This window comes from Bombina bombina, chromosome 11 (genome assembly GCF_027579735.1).
Source record: "Bombina bombina isolate aBomBom1 chromosome 11, aBomBom1.pri, whole genome shotgun sequence".
NCBI lineage: Eukaryota > Metazoa > Chordata > Amphibia > Anura > Bombinatoridae > Bombina > Bombina bombina.
The window spans coordinates 57,326,554-57,349,403 of record NC_069509.1 but is presented as its reverse complement, the minus strand read 5'-3'; the positions used below and the strand labels follow the sequence as shown (position 1 = coordinate 57,349,403).

The window sequence follows — 22,850 nt, the reverse complement described above, 5'->3', positions numbered from 1 at the left end:
TTCATTTTGCAACTCCTTCATTTATATGGTTGTCTGTCCTTTATTACTCCAGTTGTCATTTCTTCATTGCCTTGGTTTTCATTCTTTCTTTCCTTGGCATCACTGTCATTTCTTTATTACCATGATTTGTATCCCTTGTTTGCTCTGCTTGTTAATCTTTCCTTGTCCTGGTTGTCATTTGGTTCCTGCTCGGGTTGTCATCCCTTCCTTGCCCTGCTAGTTATCTTTTCTTGCCCTAGTTGTTATTCTATTCCTGTCCTGGTAGTCATTTCTTACTTGACTTAGTGTTCATTCCTTCCTTGCTTTAGTATTCATTATTTTCTTGAACGTATATCATTCATTCCTTTTCCTAGTTTTCATTCATTCCTTGCCTGGGTTTCATTCTTTTTTTGTCATGTGCGTCATTCCAGATCATCTATGTTGTTCCTGACTGGTCCTTATTGTTATTCCTTCCTTGCCTTGGTTTTCATTCCATCCTGGTACTGGTTGTCATGACTTCCTTGCCTTGGTTTTAATTTTTTCCTGGTCCTGGCTGTCATGACTTCCTTGTTTTTTGGTTCATTCCATCCTTGTCCTTGTTCTCATGACTTCCTTGTTTTGGTTTTCATTCATTCCTTGTCTTGGTATTCGTTCCATCCTTGTCCTGGTTGTCATCACTTTCTTGCCTTGGTTTTCATTCCATCCTTGTCCTGGTTGTCATCACTTTCTTGTCAGGGCTTTCATTCATTCCTTGTCCTGGTTGTCATCACTTTCTTGCCTTGGTTTTCATTCATTTCTTGTCTTGGTTGTCATCACTTTCTTACCTTGGATTTAATTCCTTCCTGGTTGTCATTGCTTCTCTTACTAAGGTGTATCTGCTGCTTTGCAATAACAGCCATTCTTGACTGTTGTATTTCCCCCTTTGAACTGTTTCTCTACTCTTCTATTTCTTGTGTTTTCTCATTACTCATTTCTCTTTTTTGTGCAGGTTTACTTTATTTAGAACAAGTACCAGATTGGCTAGTGTGTATATATTTAAATTAAGTACCAGATTGGCTAGTGTGTATATATTTAAATTAAGTACCAGATTGGCTAGTGTGTATATATTTAAATTAAGTACCAGATTTGCTAGTGTGTATATATTTAAATTAAGTACCAGATTGGCTAGTGTGTATATTGGCTAGTGTGTATATATTTAAATGAAGTACTAGATTGGCTAGTGTGTATATATTTAAATGAAGTACTAGATTGGCTAGTGTGTATATATTTAAATTAAGTACCAGATTGGCTAGTGTGTATATATTTAAATTATGTACCAGATTGGCTAGTGTGTATATATTTAAATTATGTACCAGATTGGCTAGTGTGTATATATTTAAATTAAGTACTAGATTGGCTAGTGTGTATATATTTAAATGAAGTACTAGATTGGCTAGTGTGTATATATTTAAATTATGTACCAGATTGGCTAGTGTGTATATATTTAAATGAAGTACTAGATTGGCTAGGGTGTATATATTTAAATTAAGTACTAGATTGGCTAGTGTGTATATATTTAAATGAAGTACTAGATTGGCTAGTGTGTATATATTTAAATGAAGTACTAGATTGGCTAGTGTGTATATATTTAAATTAAGTACTAGATTGGCTAGTGTGTATATATTTAAATGAAGTACTAGATTGGCTAGTGTGTATATATTTAAATTTAAAACCAGATTGGCTAGTGTGTATATATTTAAATTATGTACCAGATTGGCTAGTGTGTATATATTTAAATTAAGTACCAGATTGGCTAGTGTGTATATATTTAAATTAAGTACCAGATTGGCTAGTGTGTATATATTTAAATTATGTACCAGATTGGCTAGTGTGTATATATTTAAATTAAGTACCAGATTGGCTAGTGTGTATATATTTAAATTATGTACCAGATTGACTAGTGTGTATATATTTAAATTAAGTACCAGATTGGCTAGTGTGTATATATTTAAATTAAGTACCAGATTGGCTAGTGTGTATATATTTAAATTAAGTACCAGATTGGCTAGTGTGTATATATTTAAATTAAGTACCAGAATGGCTAGTGTGTATATATTTAAATTAAGTACCAGATTGGCTAGTGTGTATATATTTAAATTAAGTACCAGATTGGCTAGTGTGTATATATTTAAATTAAGTACCAGATTGGCTAGTGTGTATATATTTAAATTAAGTACCAGATTAGCTAGTGTGTATATATTTAAATTAAGTACCAGATTGGCTAGTGTGTATATATTTAAATTAAGTACCAGATTGGCTAGTGTGTATATATTTAAATTAAGTACCAGATTAGCTAGTGTGTATATATTTAAATTAAGTACCAGATTAGCTAGTGTGTATATATTTAAATTAAGTACCAGATTGGCTAGTGTGTATATATTTAAATTAAGTACCAGATTGGCTAGTGTGTATATATTTAAATTAAGTACCAGATTAGCTAGTGTGTATATATTTAAATTAAGTACCAGATTAGCTAGTGTGTATATATTTAAATTAAGTACCAGATTGGCTAGTGTGTATATATTTAAATTAAGTACCAGATTGGCTAGTGTGTATATATTTAAATTAAGTACCAGATTGGCTAGTGTGTATATATTTAAATTAAGTACCAGATTGGCTAGTGTGTATATATTTAAATTAAGTACCAGATTGGCTAGTGTGTATATATTTAAATTAAGTACCAGATTGGCTAGTGTGTATATAGTTAAATTAAGTACCAGATTGGCTAGTGTGTATATATTTAAATTATGTACCAGATTGGCTAGTGTGTATATATTTAAATTAAGTACCAGATTGGCTAGTGTGTATATATTTAAATTAAGTACCAGATTGGCTAGTGTGTATATATTTAAATTAAGTACCAGATTGGCTAGTGTGTATATACACTGCTCAAAAAAATAAAGGGAACACTAAAATAACACATCCTAGATCTGAATGAATAAAATATTCTAATTAAATACTTTGTTCTTTACATAGTTGAATGTGCTGACAACAAAATCACACAAAAATTAAAAAATGGAAATCAAAATTTTCAACCCATGGAGGTCTGAATTTGGAGTCACACTCAAAATTAAAGTGGAAAAACACACTACAGGCAGATCCAACTTTGATGTAATGTCCTTAAAACAAGTCAAAATGAGGCTCAGTAGTGTGTGTGGCCTCCACGTGCCTGTATGACCTCCCTACAACGCCTGTGCATGCTCCTGATGAGGTGGCGGATGGTCTCCTGAGGGATCTCCTCCCAGACCTGGACTAAAGCATCCACCAACTCCTGGACAGTCTGTGGTGCAAAGTGAAGTTGGTGGATGGAGCGAGACATGATGTCCCAGATGTGCTCAATTGGATTCAGGTCTGGGGAACGGGAGGGCCAGTCCATAGCATCAATGCCATCATCTTGCAGGAACTGCTGACACACTCCAGCCACATGAGGTCTAGCATTGTCTTGCATTAGGAGGAACCCAGGGCCAACTGCACCAGCATATGGTCTCACAAGGGGTCTGAGGATCTCATCTTGATACCTAATGGCAGTCAGGCTACCTCTGGCGAGCACATGGAGGGCTGTTCGGCCCCTCAAAGAAATGCCACCCCACACCATTACTGACCCACTGCCAAACTGGCCATGCTGGAGGATGTTGCAGGCAGCAGAACGTTCTCCACGGCGTCTCCAGACTGTCACGTCTGTCAAATGTGCTCAGTGTGCCCCTGCTTTCATCTGTGAAGAGCACAGGGCGCCAGTGGCGAATTTGCCAATCTTGGTGTTCTCTGGCAAATGTCAAACGTCCTGCACGGTGTTGGACTGTAAGCACAACCCCCACCTGTTCACGTTGGGTCCTCATACCACCCTCATGGAGTCTGTTTCTGACCGTTTGAGCAGACACATGCACATTTGTGGCCTGCTGGAGGTCATTTTGCAGGGCTCTGGCAGTGCTCCTCCTGTTCCTCCTTGCACAAAGGCGGAGGTAGCGGTCCTGCTGCTGGGTTGTTGCCCTCCTATGGCCTCCTCCACGTCTCCTGATGTACTGGCCTGTCTCCTGGTAGCGCCTCCATGCTCTGGACACTACGCTGACAGACACAGCAATCCTTCTTGCCACAGCTCGCACTGATGTGCCATCCTGGATGAGCTGCACTACCTGAGCCACTTGTGTGGGTTGTAGACTCCGTCTCATGCTACCACTAGAGTGCAAGCACCACCAGCATTCAAAAGTGACCATAACATCAGCCAGAAAGCATAGGAACTGAGAAGTGGTCTAGGGTCACCACCTGCAGAACCACTCCTTTATTGGGGGTGTCTTGCTAATTGCCTATAATTTCCACCTGTTGTCTATCCCATTTGCACAACAGCATGTGAAATTGATTGTCACTCAGTGTTGCTTCCTAAGTGGACAGTTTGATTTCACAGAAGTGTGATTGACTTGGAGATACATTGTGTTGTTTAAGTGTTCCCTTTATTTTTTTGAGCAGTGTATTTAAATTATGTACCAGATTGGCTAGTGTGTATATATTTAAATTAAGTACGAGATTGGCTAGTGTGTATATATTTAAATTAAGTACCAGATTAGCTAGTGTGTATATATTTAAATTAAGTACCAGATTGGCTAGTGTGTATATATTTATGTACCAGATTGGCTAGTGTGTATATATTTAAATTAAGTACCAGATTGGCTAGTGTGTATATATTTAAATTAAGTACCAGATTAGCTAGTGTGTATATATTTAAATTAAGTACGAGATTGGCTAGTGTGTATATATTTAAATTAAGTACGAGATTGGCTAGTGTGTATATATTTAAATTAAGTACCAGATTAGCTAGTGTGTATATATTTAAAACATTGAAGCAGCGCTGCAAGATTTAAAAATGCTGTGGAATTATGACCAATGTGTTTATTAACAATACAAATCTAATGGCAACATTTCAATAGTAAGCTATTGTCTAGTAACCATTAAATGAAACATATCATTACCTGTAAAGGGAAACATCTGTTTTTGCCATTTTTATTTTATTTTTAACTAAACAGTTTGTTTCCTTAGCTATTCACCCTCCTATTGGCTCTCACCTCTTGCCCTCAGTAAGTGCCTCCATTCTAATCCACCAGAATGTAAAAACATGAAATGACAGCTTGGTTCACTTTTGTCTTTGTTTTCTAGGCCATTTTAGTCCACAAAAAAAAGAGGCATGGTGGTGCTCAATTATTTAAACTCTCTTTCCTGGTGAGATTTTCTATAAAGGTTTGTCAGTGCTACAAGAACGTTCACAGGATTCTCTAAAGTTAGAGAGCTGTGTGCCTCGCTAAGGGCAATACCCTACATGTTTGTATGCGAAGAGACAAATACATTGTAATTTATATAGTGCTCAATAAAATAAGCAATTTGAACAGTGTATTGAATATACTAAGTAAAAATCAAACTTAAAGTACACCTTCAAAATTGTAAAACTAAACTGTGCACATATAGTCCTTGTAGGGTTGCCACCTCAGCCATGTTTTCCTGGACACTTATGAGTTTCACATGTTGCAGGGTAAGCGGGGGGACATGTATTGAGCCTCTGGACATCACATGAATAGTGCTAATGAACAGCACAATACATGTTCCTCCCTGCACACCCTGCAGCATGTGTAACTCATAAGTGTGCAGGAAAACATGGCTGAGGTGGCAACCCTAAGTCCTTGGGTGAATGAAGTAAAAAAACAACCTTCAAATGACTATGATGTAAGTAGGAAACTTGCAATTTTCTTCAGGACAAACGTAGGGCTATCTAATAGTTGCAATTTGCTTGTAGTTATTTAAATTATGTACCAGATTGGCTAGTGTGTATATATTTAAATTAAGTACGGATCTTGTCAGTATAGGGTGTACTGCTCACTTTTTGTACTGCTCACTCGTAATACCGGCGCTATGGAAGTCCCATTGAAAAAGGACTTTTTAAAAAGTGTGGTACTGATGTTGCATGACGGCCAAAAAGGTGTGCGGTACACCTATATCTGCAAGACTTGTAATAGCGGCGTTAGGGGAAAAAGCATTGTTATGAAGTATAACAATGCTTTTTCACTCATAACACCAAACACGTAATCTAGCTGACCATTAGCTCAGTTAGACTCTGAAACAGTCCAAATCCAATTTCAGTTATTCCTGTGACAAGCAGTACTCAAAGTAAGGACATTTGGTTGCCATCTCAGTATTCTGGTTCTTCCGTGTAAAAACTGCTGTTCACCTCTAAACTATGTCACTCGCATTGTTCTGGTGTTCTGTCGAAAATATCTACCTTGTTAAGACTAGCTACCTCGACGTGCGCATGCTCACAATTACGTAATTGCATTCCACAGATGTTTCAAAAGAATCTTTGGAATGCAATTATGTAATTATAAGCATGCGCACATCCTCGGGTAGCTAATCTCGATAGATGTGCGAACAGCAAAGATACACCATATGGAAAAGGCCAATATGCTTTTTTTTTAATTAGATCATTCAGAAAGTCATTTGAATAGTGTTTTCTGATAGACTTCAATACAGACATTAAATTCTCTCCAGTGAAAAGCTATAGAGAAATGCGTTATTACGAGGCACTTTGCATGGAAATTCTGATGGATTGGAATGGCCTAAGTAAACTGGGCTACTGAAATAACATAAAATTAAAACAGGTGTGGTGAACCAAATTATTGTAACGTGTTTTAGGCTGCAAACAATTTCTTAATAATACTAAGTGCTTATTAGCAGCACGAAATGCGTGAGAATCATTTGCTGCATGATGGGTGTTTGTGAACTCTATCCGGGCACTGTAGCAGCATATATACTTGTGAATGTTGAAGCAGCCCGTAATGTGGCACACATCTTTGTTTTGAAACACAGCCCTGTCACCTGATCCAGGTGTTAACCCTTTCAGCGCTGGCTATTTTAGATGTGTAAAACATTTTTTTATCTTGCCTTAACCATTATCAACTGGGACTACAAGCATTTAGACACTCTGGGGCCGAATTATCAAGCTCCGAATGGAGCTGGATGCCCCTTTTTCCGCGCGACCCTTCAGGCTCTCCGGAAACAGCAGTTATGAAGCAGCGGTCTAAAGACCACTGCTCCATAACTTGTCATCCTGCTCTGAGGCTGCGGCCATCAATCTGATTGACACCCCCTGCTAGCGGCCCATTGGCCGCGAATCTGCAGGGGGCGGCATTGCACAAACAATTCACAAGAAATGCTTGTGCAATGATAAACGCCAATAGCGTATGCTGTCGGCATTTATCAATGTGCGGCAGACATGATACGCTACATCGTATCATGTCCGCTCACACTTTCATAAATCGGCCCCATTGAGTATATCTAAAATGGGATGAGGATGCATAGTTGATTCTGATTGTTATTTCCCATGCAGCTGCATTAGAGACTGAGACTGGAGCGCCCACGCGTGGGTCTGTACAAGGGCAGCAGATCTATCAATGCGCTACACGGACCCCAGCTACAGAAGAGGGCAAAACAGGTGACCTCCCTCACATATTAATCAAATATATATGTACATATATAGTATAAAGTGAGATTAAGCTCTTCTTACTGCGTAGGAAAATGAATTACTTTACTGTATATAAAAGAGAATTACATTTAACATTTAATTTCCCTGTAAAATGTTTAATTAAAGGGACAGTCTACACAAAAATTGTCTTTGTTTAACCCCTTAACGACCAAGGACGTGTCAGCCACGTCCTACAAAAAAATACGTCCTCTGGGGTTTCAAGCGCTGGTAGCGATGGTGATTGCTTCCATGCGCTTACAGGGTATTGCAGTGATGCCTCGATATTGAGGCATCACTGCAATACCCTTTTTTACCCACTCTCTGCCTCAGCCATCGATGGTGTTGATCGTTGGTGGGTGGGAGCTGTACCTGGGAGGCCGGTGGGCAGCCCATTGTTGGTTCCTCCTCCAGATCCGAGTACGCAATGCTGCCGGAGTGCGGCTGGGTGGATGGTGGGGCATGCCACATTTACAAATTTATAATACAAATGTATGGGAAGCAGGGAGAGGAATAAATGTTGGGCAAGAGATCTGGGAGGGGGGTAGGGTATTGAGGGGGGCAGCTACACTACAGAAAATGGTATAAAAAAATAAATAAAACACATTTTTTTTATCAAACTAGGTACTGTCAGACAGCTGCCAGTACCCAAGATAGCGGCAAATAGGTAGAGAGGGAGGGTTAGAGAGATGCATTGGGGGGATCAGGGAGGTTGGGGGCTAAGGGGGGATCCATACTAAATATAAAAATAAAAAAAATAATTAAAAAAAATAAAATAAATGCCTTTTATTTTAGTACTGGCAGACTTTCTGCCAGTACTTAAGATGGCGATGACAAGTGTGGGTTGGGGGAGGGAAGAGAGCTGTTTGAGGGGGGTCAGGGAGGGATCAGGGGGTGGGATGTGTCAGGTGGGAGGCTTATCTCTACACTAAAGCTAAAATTAACCCTGCAAGCTACCTAATTAACCCCTTAACTGCTGGGCATAATACAAGTGTGGTGCACAGCGGCATTTAGTAGCCTTCTAATTACCAAAAATCAATGCCAAAGAGATATATGTCTACTATTTCTGAACAAAGGTGATCCCAGAGAAGCATTTACAACCATTTGTGCCACGATTGCACAAGCTGTTTGTAAATAATTTCAGTGAGAAACCTAAAGTTTGTGAAAAAGTGAACGATTTTTTTTATTTGATCGCATTTGGCGGTGAAATGGTGGCATGAAATATACCAAAATGGGCCTAGATTAATACTTTGGGTTGTCTACTAAAAAAAATATATATATACATGTCAAGGGATATTCAGGGATTCCTGACAGATATCAGTGTTCCAATGTAACTAGCGCTAATTTTGAAGAAAAAAAAAGTTGTTTGGAAATAGCAAAGTGCTACTTGTACTTATTGCCCTATAACTTGCAAAAAAAAGCAAAGAGTAAACATTGGGTATTTCTAAACTCAGGACAAAATTTAGAAACTATTTAGCATGGGTGTTTTTTGGTGGTTTTAGATGTTTAACAGATTTTGGGGGTCAAAGTTAGAAAAAGTGTGTGTTTTTTAATTTTTTCATCATATTTTATAGTAAATTATTAGAGATGATGAAAATAATCATATCTTTAGAAAGTCCATTTAATGGTATATAATATGTGTGGGTACAATAAATGAGTAAGAGGAAAATTACAGCTAAACACAAACACAGCAGAAATGTAATAATAGCCTTGGTCCCAAATGGTCAGAAAATGGAAAAGTGCTGTGGTCACTAAGGGGTTAAAAAGATAGATAACGTCTTTACTACCCATTCCCTAGCTTTGCACAACCAACATTGTTATATTAATGTACTTTATAACCTTTAAACCTCTAAATTTCTGACTGTTTCTAAGCCACTACAGACAGCCTCTTATCACTTGCTTTTTTTATTAGTTTTTTACAAAAGGAGACTGATAGTTCATGTGGGCTATATAGATAACATTGTGCTCATGCCTGGGAAGTTATTTAAAGGGACACTGAACCCAATTTTTTTCTTTCGTGATTCAGATAGTGCATGCAATTTTAAGCAACTTTCTAATTTACTCCAAGTATCATTTTTTTCTTCGTTCTCTTGCTATCTTTATTTGAAAAAGAATGCATCTAAGCTTCTTTTTTGGTTCAGTACTCTGGGCGGTACTTTTTTATTGGTAGATGAATTTATCCACCAATCAGCAGGAACAATCCAGGTTGTTCACCAAAAATGGGCCAGCATCTAAACTTATATTCTTGCATTTCAAATAAAGATACCAAGAGAATGAAGAAAATTTGATAATAGGAGTAAATTAGAAAGTTGCTTAAAATTTCATGCTCTATCTGAATCACAAAAGAAAAAATTTGGCTTCAGTGTCCCTTTAAGAGTTAGCACAACACAGTACTAAATGCAACTCAATAGATTTTAAATAGTCACAGCCATATGATCAGGGGGCTGTTAGAAGATGCTTAGATACAAGGTAATCACAGAGGTAAAAAGTATATTAATATAACTGTGTTGGTTATGCAACACTGTGGAATGGGTAATAAAGGGATTATCTATCTTTTAAAACAATACAAATTCTATTGTAGACTGTCCATTTAAGAGAGATTAACCCCTTAATGACCGAGGACGTGCAGGGTACGTCCTCTAAAAAAAGGCAGTTAACGCCTGAGGACGTACCCTGCACGTCCTCAGTCTGGAAAGCAGCTGGAAGCGATCCTGCTCGCTTCCAGCTGCTTTCCGGTTATTGCAGTGATGCCTCGACATCGAGGCATCCTGCAATAACACTTTCTGGCCATCCGATGCAGAGAGAGCCACTCTGTGGCCCTCTCTGCACCGGACATCGATGGCCGGTATCGTTGGTGGGTGGGAGCCGACTTGGGAGGCGGGTGGGCGGCCATCGGTGAGATCTGGAAGGAGGAGGGGGGCGGGATCGGGGGCGGAGCCTTCGGGGGCGCGCACGGGCGCGCGCGCGTGCACGGTGGGTGGCGGGCGGGCGCGTGCACGGGGCGGGAGCGGGTGGGAACCGCTACACTACAGAAAAAAAGTAAAGAGTAAAGTGTATAAAAAAATGAAATAAACATTTTTTAAAAAAAGCATTTAAGCGATCTGGAAGGGGTGGGGGGTTGGTATTGGGGGGGGGGAAGCTACACTACAGAAAAAGGAATTTTTTTTAATAAAAAAAACATATTTTCACTAAAATGGGTACTGGCAGACAGCTGCCAGTACCCAAGATGGCGCACATTAAGTCAGAGGGGGAGGGTTAGAGAGCTGTTGGGTGGGGGATCAGTGAGGTTGGGGGCTAAGGGGGATCCTACACAGAAGCATATGTAAATATGCTAAAACAAAATGCACAAAAATGCACAAATTTTCCTTTTATTTTAGTACTGGCAGAGTTTCTGCCAGTACTTAAGATGGCGGGGACATTTGTGGGGTAGGGGAGGGAAGAGAGATGTTTGGGAGGGATCAGGGGGTCTGATGTTTCAGGTGGGAGGCTGATCTCTACACTAAAGCTAAAATTAACCCTGCAAGCTCCCTACAAGCTACCTAATTAACCCCTTCACTGCTAGCCATAATACACGTGTGATGCACAGCGCCATTTAGCAGCATTCTAATTACCAAAAAGCAACGCCAAAGTCATATATGTCTGCTATTTCTGAACAAAGGGGATCCCAGAGAAGCATTTACAACCATTTGTGCCATAATTGCACAAGCTGTTTGTAAATGATTTCAGTGACAAACCTAAAATTGTGAAAAATGTAATGTTTTTTTTAATTTGATCGCATTTGGCGGTGAAATGGTGGCATGAAATATACCAAAATGGGCCTAGATCAATACTTGGGGTTGTCTACTACACTACACTAAAGCTAAAAATACCCCAAAAAGCTCCTTACATGCTCCCTAATTAACCCCTTCACTGCTGGGCATAATACACGTGTGGTGCGCAGTGGCATTTAGCGGCCTTCTAATTACCAAAAAGCAATGCAAAAGCCATATATGTCTGCTATTTCTGAACAAAGGGGATCCCAGAGAAGAATTTACAACCATTTATGCCATAATTGCACCAGCAGTTTGTAAATAATTTCAGTGAGAAACTGAAAGTTTGTGAAAAAATTTGTGAAAAAGTGAACAATTTTTTGTATTTGATCGCATTTGGCGGTGAAATGGTGGCATGAAATATACCAAAATGGGCCTAGATCAATACTTTGGGATGTCTTCTAAAAAAAAATATATATATGTCAATGGATATTCAGGGATTCCTGAAAGATATCAGTGTCCCAATGTAACTAGCGCTAATTTTGAAAAAAAAATGTTTTGAAAATAGCAAAGTGCTACTTGTATTTATGGCCCTATAAGTTACAAAAAAAGCAAAGAAGATGTAAACATTGGGTATTTCTAAACTCAGGACAAAATTTAGAAACTATTTAGCATGGGTGTTTTTTGGTGGTTGTAGATATGTAACAGATTTTGGGGTTCAAAGTTAGAAAAAGTGTTTTTTTTTCCATTTTTCCTCATATTTTATAATTTTTTTTATAGTAAATGATAAGATATGATGAAAATAATGGTATTTTTAGAAAGTCCATTTAATGGCGAGAAAAACGGTATATAATATGTGTGGGTACAGTAAATGAGTAAGAGGAAAATTTCAGCTAAACACAAACACTGCAGAAATGTGAAAATAGCCTTGGTCCCAAACGGACAGAAAATGGAAAAGTGCTCTGGTCACTAAGGGGTTAAACAACATTACAATATACATTTATTCAGAATTGACTTTTTGTCCCAATGGCATATTACCTAGTTGGTTTTTTTTGCTGTTTTTTTTTTTAAATGTATGTGTGTGTGTGTGCAGTATTAATGTGGTGTGTGTAGTGTATGGGTAGAACGTGTGTGTTTGTGTAATGTGTGTAGTGCATAAATTGTTTCTGTGGTGTGTAGTATGTATCTGGTATGTGTAGTATGTGTTTGTGTAATCTGTTTGTAGTGTGCGTTGTATTTAGTATTTTCTAGTGTGCATATAGTTTTTGTGTAGTGTGTATATGATGCATGTATTGTAATGTTTGCATATAGTGTTGTGTGGTATTTTTGTGGTGTGTATGTATGTATTGCAAACATCCAACTTCAGGGGAGTCTCCCTCATTGTAATAGCGGCTCCCTGACGTCCGCAAATGATATGCAATGTCCCTGAAACTACAAATACCATGATCCAACGTTGCCCAAATCCGGAAACAGTGTTTCTTTAAGGATGCGGTGACGTCAGCAAGCAGGAAGGCATTGTCACAGCAGTGTATTGCATATCTGGCACCCTCCCTCCTGCTGTTTGGAGGCAGCGATAAGGCTCTTGGGGGAGGAGGAGAATCGGCAGCAGGCAACATCGGCTGCAGCATAGACTGAGTAAGAACTGAGAAAGAGGGCAAAGAGAGTGCACCCATGTGAGGGAGCAGATAGACACCCCTGCTGTCAGGTCCTTATCAAACTGACTCTACTGTGAGTACAAAACATAATTACAAATAGCCTCTCAAACTCAAAATCACACATGCTCCCAGACACAAAATCCGAAAGTCGTACAGGGACAACTATACTTAGTACTTCACAAACTGGAATGCTATGGAACCCTCAAAGCATGCATCAGTAACCAAAAAGCCCCCAATGATTTTAATAAAGTAAAACACAATTTCTACCTTATTTACTGAACGTAATTAAACTTTGTATTCTAAAATATTTGAGCATTCAACAAGCATACTTTGGGGCCGAATTATCAAGGGCCAAATGACCCCTGATCCCATGTTTCCGCGCAAGTCTTCAGGCTCGCCGGAAACAGCAGTTAAGAAGCAGCAGTCTTAAGACCACTGCTCCTTAACTGGTCCGCTGCCTCCAGGCTGCAGACATCAATCTGCCTGATCCTATACAGGGGTGTCATTGAACAAGAAGTTCACAAGAAAATGCTGAGCGGATCATGTCGGACAGACCGTTAATAAATCGGCCCCTATCACTGGAAAATAGGTTTGTTGTATGTGGTTGTGCAATAAAGCTACTTTTGTTTTTAATGTGAGTTTAGTGGGAAGCTACTTTAATGATAAGTCTCTATCTTATTTAGGGTTTCTATGTGTCCAGTATATAACCAGGGGGGAGGGGGCGCGCAGCACTCAGAACAGCGCAGTAGCCAGTGAATCCACCTCCCTGAAATGAGTTTTTGCAGGTAGGGATGTCTGATATTGTGTGTTTAATGTTTGTGTGGGGAGTGTGGACTGTGGGTATAATCTGACTTATATGTATGTATGGTACAGGAAACTTCACTTCCCTCTAGCTACAAAAGCATGACAGACCAATATTTTAGACTACAAATCCCACAATGCTCTGCTGTCAAATGCTGCTTCTTTGCATATACATATTTCTTTCATGTAATTGGCAAGAGTCCATGAGCTAGTGACGTATGGGATATACAATCCTACCAGGAGGGGCAAAGTTTCCCAAACCGCAAAATGCCTATAAATACACCCCTCACCACACCCACAATTCAGTTTTACAAACTTTGCCTCCTATGGAGGTGGTGAAGTAAGTTTGTGCTAGATTTCTACGTTGATATGCACTTCTCAGCATTTTGAAGCCCAATTCCTCTCAGAGTACAGCGAATGTCAGAGGGACGTGAAGAGAGTATCACCTATTGAATGCAATGATTTTCCTAACGGGGGTCTATTTCATAGGTTCTCTGTTATCGGTCGTAGAGATTCATCTCCTACCTCCCTTTTCAGATCGACGATATACTCTCATATACCATTACCTCTACTGATAACTGTTTCAGTACTGGTCTGGCTATCTGCTATATATGGATGGGTGTCTTTTTGGTAAGTATGTTTTTTATTACTTAAGACACCCCAGCTATGGTCTGGCACTTTATGCATTTATATAAAGTTCTAAATATATGTATTGTACTTATATTTGCCATGAGTCAGGTTCATGTATTTCCTTGTGCAGACTGTCAGTTTCATATTTGGGAAATTAAACATATTAAGAAATATTTTTTTCTTACCTGGGGTTTTAGTCTTTTTTCAAATTGACTACTTTTTACTTTCAAATTGTGGGCAGCATTAGGCCCGTGGGTGCACCAAATGCTAGACTTTATTGCGTCATTTTTTGGCACGAAAAGTACGTCTGTTGACACTAGTTCGTCACTTTCGTGTGTCGTAGTTGACGCAGAAGACTTACACACGGTTGCGTCGTTAGTAACGCAAGTGTGTCATTTCCAGATGTTGTTGGCGCCCAAAAATTTTTCTCTCACGTTGTGCGTCATACTTGGCTCCAAATTTTTCAGTAGTTTTATACCCCATTGCTGTTTGCCTCTTGCCTTTCTCTATGTCAGAGGGCTATGCTGTTTGCATTTTTTTCCTATTCCTGAAACTGTCATATAAGGAAATTGATAATTTAACTTTATATGTTGTTTTTTCTTTTACATTTTGCAAGATGTCTAAATCTGATAATGCCTCAGAAGTATCTGTTGGAACGTTGCTGCCTGACATCGGTTCTACCAAAGCTAAGTGCATTTGTTGTAAGATTGTGGAAATTATATCTTTGAATGTCATTTGTAATAGTGTAATGTATCCATCAGTAATAGTGCATTGCCAGTTGCAGTTCCTTCAACTTCTTATGTACATGATATACCTATGAATTTTAAAGAATTTGTTACTAATTCTATTCAGAAGGCTTTGTCTGCATTTCCGCCTTCTAATAAACGTAAAAGGTCTTTTAAAACTTCTCATAAAGTTGAAGAAATTTCAAATGACCGGCAACATAATGATTTATCCTCTCTCTGATTCAGAAGATCCTTCCTCAGATATTGACACTGACAAATCTACTTATTTGTTTAAAATAGAGTATATTCGTTATTTGTTAAAAGAAGTGTTAATTACTTTGGATATTGAGGAAGCTAGTCCTCTTGACATTAAGACTAGTAAGCATTTAAATGCTGTTTTTAAACCTCCTGTGGTTACTCCAGAGGTTTTTCCTATTCCTGATGCTATTTCTGATATGATTTCTAAGGAATGGAATAAGCCAGGTACTCCTTTTATTCGTTCTTCAAGGTTTAAAAAATTGTATACTTTACCAGCAATTTCTATAGAGTTTTGGGAAAAAATCCCCAAAGTTGAAGGGGCTATTTCTACTCTTGCTAAACGTACCACTATTCCTATGGAAGACAGTACTTCGTTTAAAGATCCTTTAGATAGGAAACTTGAATCCTATCTAAGGAAAGCCTATTTATATTCAGGTCATCTTCTCAGGCCTGCAATTTCTTTGGCTGATGTTGCGGCTGCATCAACTTTTTGGTTGGAGAAGTTAGCGCAACAAGAATTGGATTCTGACATATCTAGCATTGTTCGTTTACTGCAACATGCTAATCATTTTATTTGTGATGCTATTTTTGATATTATCAAAATTGATGTTAGATCTATGTCTTTAGCTATTTGAGCTAGAAGAGCTTTGTGGCTTAAATCTTGGAATGCTGATATGACATCTAAATCTAGATTATTATCTCTTTCTTTCCAAGGTAATAATGTATTTGGTTCTCAGTTGGATTCTATTATTTCAACTGTTACTGGAGGAAAAGGGGTTTTTCTGCCTCAGGATAAAAAAAAACCTAAGGGTAAATCTAAGGCTTCTAACCGTTTTCGTTCCTTTCGTCAAAATAAGGAACAAAAATCTAATCCTTCCCCCAAGGAATCTGCTTCCAATTGGAAGCCTTCCTCAAATTGGAATAAATCCAAGCCATTTAAGAAACCAAAGTCAGCCCCTAAGTCCGCATGAAGGTGCGGCCCTCATTCCAGCTCAGCTGGTAGGGGGCAGATTAAGTTTTTTCAAGGATTTGTGGATAAATTCTGTCCAAAATCAATGGATTCAGAGCATTGTCTCTCAAGGGTATCGAATAGGATTCAGAATAAGACCTCCTATGAGAAGATTCTTTCTCTCACCTATCCCAGCAAATCCAGTAAAAGCTCAGGTTTTCCTGAAGTGTGTTTCAGACCTGAAGTCTTCAGTGGTAATCATGCCGGTTCCTTTTCAGGAACAGGGTCTGGGGTTTTATACAAATCTATTCATTGTCCCAAAGAAGGAAAATTCATTCAGACCAGTTCTGGATCTGAAAATTTTGAATCGCTATGTAAGAGTACCAACTTTCAAGATGGTGAGTATAAGGTCTATTCTGCCTTTTGTTCAGCAAGGACATTATATGTGTACAATAGATTTGCAGGATGCATACCTTCATATTCCGATTCATCCAGAACATTATCAGTTCCTGAGATTCTCTTTTCTAGACAAGCATTACCAATTTGTTGCTCTTCCATTTGGCCTAGCAACAGCTCCAAGAATCTTTTCAAAGGTTCTAGGTGCCCTACTCTCTGTAATAAGAGAACAGGGTATTGCAGTGTTTCCTTATTTGGACGATATATTGGTACTAGCTCAGTCTTTACATTCTGCAGAATATCACACAAATCAACTAGTGTTGTTTCTTCAAAAACATGGTTGGAGGATCAATTTACCAAAAAGTTTCTTGATTCCTCCGACAAGGGTCACCTTTTTAGGTTTCCAGATAGATTCAGTGTCCATGACTCTGTCTCTAACAGACAAGAGAAGTTTGAAATTGGTTGCAGCCTGTTGGCACCTTAAGTCTCAGTCATTCCCTTCAGTGGCTATGTGCATGGAAGTTTTAGGCCTCATGACTGCAGCATTGGACACGATTCCTTTTGCTAATTTTCACATGAGACCTCTCCAGCTTTGCATGTTGAATCAATGGTGCAGGGATTATACAAAGATATCACAGTTAATATCCTTAAATCCCAATATTTGACACTCTCTGACGTGGTGGTTAAATCACCAGCGTTTAGTTCAAGGGGCTTCCTTTGTTCGGCCAACCTGGACTGTGATCACTACAGACGCAAGTCTTTCAGGTTGGGGAGCTGTTTGGGGATCTCTGGCAGCACAAGGGGTTGGGAAATTACAAGAGGCAAGATTACCAATCAATATTTTAGAACTCTGTGCAATTCTCAGAGCTCTTCAGTTTTGGCCTCTGTTGAAGAGAGAACCGTTCATTTGCTTTCAGACAGACAATATCACAACTGTGGCATATGTCAATCATCAGGGTGGGACTCACAGTCCCCAAGCAATGAAAGAAGTATCTCAGATACTTGCTTGGGCGGAATCCAGCTCCTGTCTAATCTCTGCGGTGCATATCCCAGGTGTAGACAATTGGGAGGCGGATTATCTTAGCCATCAGACTTTACATCCAGGGGAGTGGTCTCTCCATCCAGATGTGTTTTTTCAGATTGTTCAGATGTGGGGTCTTCCAGAGATAGATCTCATGGCCTCTCATCTAAAAAGAAACTTCCCAGATACCTGTCCAGGTCCAGGGATGTTCAGGCGGAAGCAGTGGATGCGCTGACACTTCCTTGGTGTTTTCATCCTGCTTACATTTTTCCGCCTCTAGTTCTTCTTCCAAGAGTGATATCTAAAATCATCATGGAACAATTGTTTGTGTTGCTGGTGGCTCCAGCGTGGCCACACAGGTTTTGGTATGCGGATCTTGTTCAGATGTCCAGTTGCCAAACTTGGCCACTTCCATTAAGGCCGGACCTTCTGTCTCAAGGTCCGTTTTTCCATCAAGATCTCAAATCATTAAATTTGAAGGTATGGAAATTGGACGCTTAGTACTAAGTCATAGAGGTTTCTCTGACTCAGTAACTAATACTATGTTACAAGCTCGTAAATCTGTCTCTAGGAAGATTTATTATCGAGTTTGGAAGACCTACATTTCCTGGTGTTCTTCTCATAAATTTTCTTGGCATTCTTTTAGAATTCCTAGAATTCTACAGTTTCTTCAGGATGGTTTGGATAAGGGTTTGTCTGCAAGTTCCTTGAAGGGACAAATCTCTGCCCTTTCTGTTTTATTTCATAGAATGAATGCTAAACTTCCTGATATTCACTGTTTTGTATAGGCTTAGTTCGTATTAAATCCGTCATTAAATCAATTTCTCCTCCTTGGAGTCTTAATTTGGTTTTGAAGGCGTTTCAGGCTCCTCCATTTGAGCCTATGCCTTCTTTGGACATTAAACTACTTTCTTGGAAAGTGTTGTTCCTTTTGGCCATCTCTTCTGCTAGAAGAGTTTCTGAGCTATCTGCTCTTTCTTGTGAATCTCATTTTCTGATTTTTCATCAGGATATGGCGGTTTTGCGGACTTCATTTAAATTTTTGCCTAAAGTTGTGAATTCTAACAACATTAGTAGAGAAACTGTTGTCCCTTCCTTGTGTCCTAATCCTAAGAATTCTATGGAAAGATCCTTACATTCTTTGGATGAGGTAAGAGCTTTGAAATATTATGTTAAAGCTACTAAAAATTTCAGGAAGACTTCTAGTCTATTTGTTATCTTTTCTGGTCCTAGGAAAGGTCAGAAGGCCTCTGCTATTTCCTTGGCTTCTTGGTTAAAGCTTTTGATTCATCAAGCTTATTTGGAGCCTGGTCAGGCCCCGCCTCAGAGGATTACAGCTCATTCTACTAGATCAGTCTCCACTTCATGGGCTTTTAAGAATGAAGCTTCAGTTGATCAGATTTGCAAAGCAGCAACTTGGTCTTCTTTGCATACATTTACTAAATTCTACCATTTTTATGTATTTGCTTCGTCAGAAGCAGTTTTTGGTAGAAAAGTTCTTCAGGCAGCTGTTTCAGTTTGATTCTTCTGCTGATGTTTTAAGTTTTTCTTTTCATTATGAGAATAACTTATATTTTGGGTTGTGGATTATTTTTTCATCGAGAAATGGCTGTTGTTTATTTTTATCCCTCCCTCTCTAGTGACTCTTGAGTGGAGTTCCACATCTTGGGTATTGATATCCCATATGTCACTAGCTCATAGACTCTTGCCAATTACATGAAAGAAAACATAATTTATGTAAGAATTTACCTGATAAATTATTTTCTTTCATATTGGCAAGAGTTCATGAGGCCCATCCTTTTTATGGTGGTTATGATTTTTTTGTATAAAGCACAATTATTTCCAAATTCCTTTGTTGATGCTTTTTACTCCTTTCTTTATCACCCCACTTCTTGGCTATTTGTTAAACTGAATTGTGGGTGTGGTGAGTATTTATAGGCATTTTGAGGTTTGGGAAACTTTGCCCCTCCTGGTAGGATTGTATATCCCATACGTCACTAGCTCATGGACTCTTGCCAATATGAAAGAAATGAATTTATCAGGTAAGTTCTTACATAAATTATGTTTTTTTTAGCTGTCTAGTTCTGCTGAATATGCTTAAAATATAAAAAAATATCAGGGACTTTAAACCTTTATATCTCAGCAACCACTGCTGTTTTTTTAATTAAAAAACCCCGCCATAAAACACTAAATTCTATCTGCATGCCACGTTTCATAAAGATTTGTGCAGTCATGTATGCTGTCATTTCATCTAATCATTTTCAGTATTTAAGAGAAAGGTAAAAGTAATTTTTTTAACAAAACTAAAAAAAATGGTCAATCTATTTATGTAAAGGGATATGAAACTCAGAATGTTTCTTGATTCCGATAGAGCACATCAGGTAAGCCAATGACAATTGGCATATATGTGTAGTCATCAATCAGCAGCTAGCTCCCAGTGGTGCACTAGATATGCTTTTCAACAAAGGATACAGAGAGGAGGAATCAAATTAGATAATAGAAGTAAATTGGAAAAAAACTGCATGCTTTTTTGAATCTATCTGAATCAAGTTTAAAGGGCCATGGAATCCAATTTACTTCTATTATCAAATTTGCTTCATTCCAATGATATTCTGTGTTGAAGAGACACCTAGGTAGGCATCTGGAGCAGTACATAGCAGGAAATAGTGCTCCATAAATGGGCTTGCTCTTAAGCTTGCGTCACTGCTTTCATCAAACGTTACCAAGAGAACAAAGAAAAATAGATAATAGGAGTAAATTAGAAAGTTTGTTAAAATTGAATGCTCTATCTGAATCATGAAAGAAAAAAAAGTTGGGTTTCATATCACTGCAATTTTGTTCCATTAAATTCAATGTGAATCTTATAAGTGTGTGTGAGTATATATATGTTTTTTTGTTTTGTTTTGTTTAGGGTGTGTGGATGTGATTATTTTGTTTCTTTATATAACGGTTAAATTCACTCTAACCGTTCATAATTTGTTTGGTTTACATAGCTGACTTAGAAAAAGATAAGGTTAATAAAAACGGGGAAAATAATACAAAAGGTTGTGCTCTCACTTAAAAAAATATGTATAGTCTCTATAAATCGTTGGCTTAGTACTTTCAGTAGTTTTAGAAAGAGATTATGTGAGAATCACTGTGAAAAGTAAATTAATAAATGTTGCATGTAAACTATAGAAGATATAACTACCTGCAATCCTTGTAAATTATTCTCTCTTTTTCTGTTTCGCCTTTGGTATTTTTTCTTTTTCTTCTTTTTTCCGTTTTGCCTGCCTTTCACGGCAGTTTAAAAAAGCAAAATATGCTCTTGGAAAACTAACTTAGATAGTGTTATGGAGCTCCAAAGACATACTTTGAGGATTATACACCTAATCCCACATATTTAAAAAGGAGCTAAACTTAAACATTGTTTTTGTGTGTTTAGAAGCGATTTAATATAAGGAAAATGATAAACTTTTAAGTTATCTTATTCTATTGTTAAAAAAAAGTGTAAAAACCCTAACAATGTTACCTTTAAGGGGCAGAAAAAAAAATAAAAATAAAAAAAAATATATATATATGTAACGTTGTTTCTTTGTTTCTATTTGCTGCCCTGCATGGTGTTCAGATTGTATATTGTTTATTTTGTTGGATTTAAAATAAAGATTTTAAAAAAATAAAAAAATTGAATGCTCTATCTGAATCATGAAAGAAAAAAAGTTGGGTTTCATATCACTGAAATTTTGTTCCATTAAATTCAATATGAATCTTAAGTGTGTGTGAGTATATATATATATGTGTGTGTGTGTGATTGTGTGTATATATATATATATATATATATATATGTGTGTGTGTGTGATTGTGTATATATATATATATATATATATATATATATGTGTGTGTGTGTGTGTGATTGTGTGTATATATATATATATATATATATATATATATATATATATATATATATATATATGTGTGTGTGTGTGTGTGTGTGTTTGTGTATATATATATATATATATATATATATATATATATATATATATATATATATGTGTGTGTGATTGTGTATATATATATATATATATATATATATATATATGTGTGTGTGTGTGTGTGTGTGTGATTGTGTATATATATATACAGGGAGTGCAGAATTATTAGGCAAGTTGTATTTTTGAGGATTAATTTTATTATTGAACAACAACCATGTTCTCAATGAACCCAAAAAACTAATTAATATCAAAGCTGAATAGTTTTGGAAGTAGTTTTTAGTTTGTTTTTAGTTATAGCTATTTTAGGGGGATATCTGTGTGTGCAGGTGACTATTACTGTGCATAATTATTAGGCAACTTAACAAAAAACAAATATATACCCATTTCAATTATTTATTTTTACCAGTGAAACCAGTATAACATCTCAACATTCACAAATATACATTTCTGACATTCAAAAACAAAACAAAAACAAATCAGTGACCAATATAGCCACCTTTCTTTGCAAGGACACTCAAAAGCCTGCCATCCATGGATTCTGTCAGTGTTTTGATCTGTTCACCATCAACATTGCGTGCAGCAGCAACCACAGCCTCCCAGACACTGTTCAGAGAGGTGTACTGTTTTCCCTCCTTGTAAATCTCACATTTGATGATGGACCACAGGTTCTCAATGGGGTTCAGATCAGGTGAACAAGGAGGCCATGTCATTAGATTTTCTTCTTTTATAACCTTTCTTGCCAGCCACGCTGTGGAGTACTTGGACGCGTGTGATGGAGCATTGTCCTGCATGAAAATCATGTTTTTCTTGAAGGATGCAGACTTCTTCCTGTACCACTGCTTGAAGAAGGTGTCTTCCAGAAACTGGCAGTAGGACTGGGAGTTGAGCTTGACTCCATCCTCAACCCGAAAAGGCCCCACAAGCTCATCTTTGATGATACCAGCCCAAACCAGTACTCCACCTCCACCTTGCTGGCGTCTGAGTCGGACTGGAGCTCTCTGCCCTTTACCAATCCAGTCACGGGCCCATCCATCTGGCCCATCAAGACTCACTCTCATTTCATCAGTCCATAAAACCTTAGAAAAATCAGTCTTGAGATATTTCTTGGCCCAGTATTGACGTTTCAGCTTGTGTGTCTTGTTCAGTGGTGGTCGTCTTTCAGCCTTTCTTACCTTGGCCATG

General features: G+C 38.0%; 1 protein-coding gene across 1 annotated transcript in view; it reads left to right on the top strand.

Annotated features, from left to right (window-relative positions):
• The window catches only part of GRID2IP (Grid2 interacting protein), a 307,557-nt gene that overhangs the window by 182,518 nt on the left and 102,189 nt on the right, over positions 1-22,850 (top strand). The window contains exon 9 of the mRNA XM_053695186.1: positions 7,382-7,486. Coding sequence (XP_053551161.1) covers positions 7,382-7,486 — 105 coding nt within the window. The remainder of the gene's footprint in view (positions 1-7,381; positions 7,487-22,850) is intronic.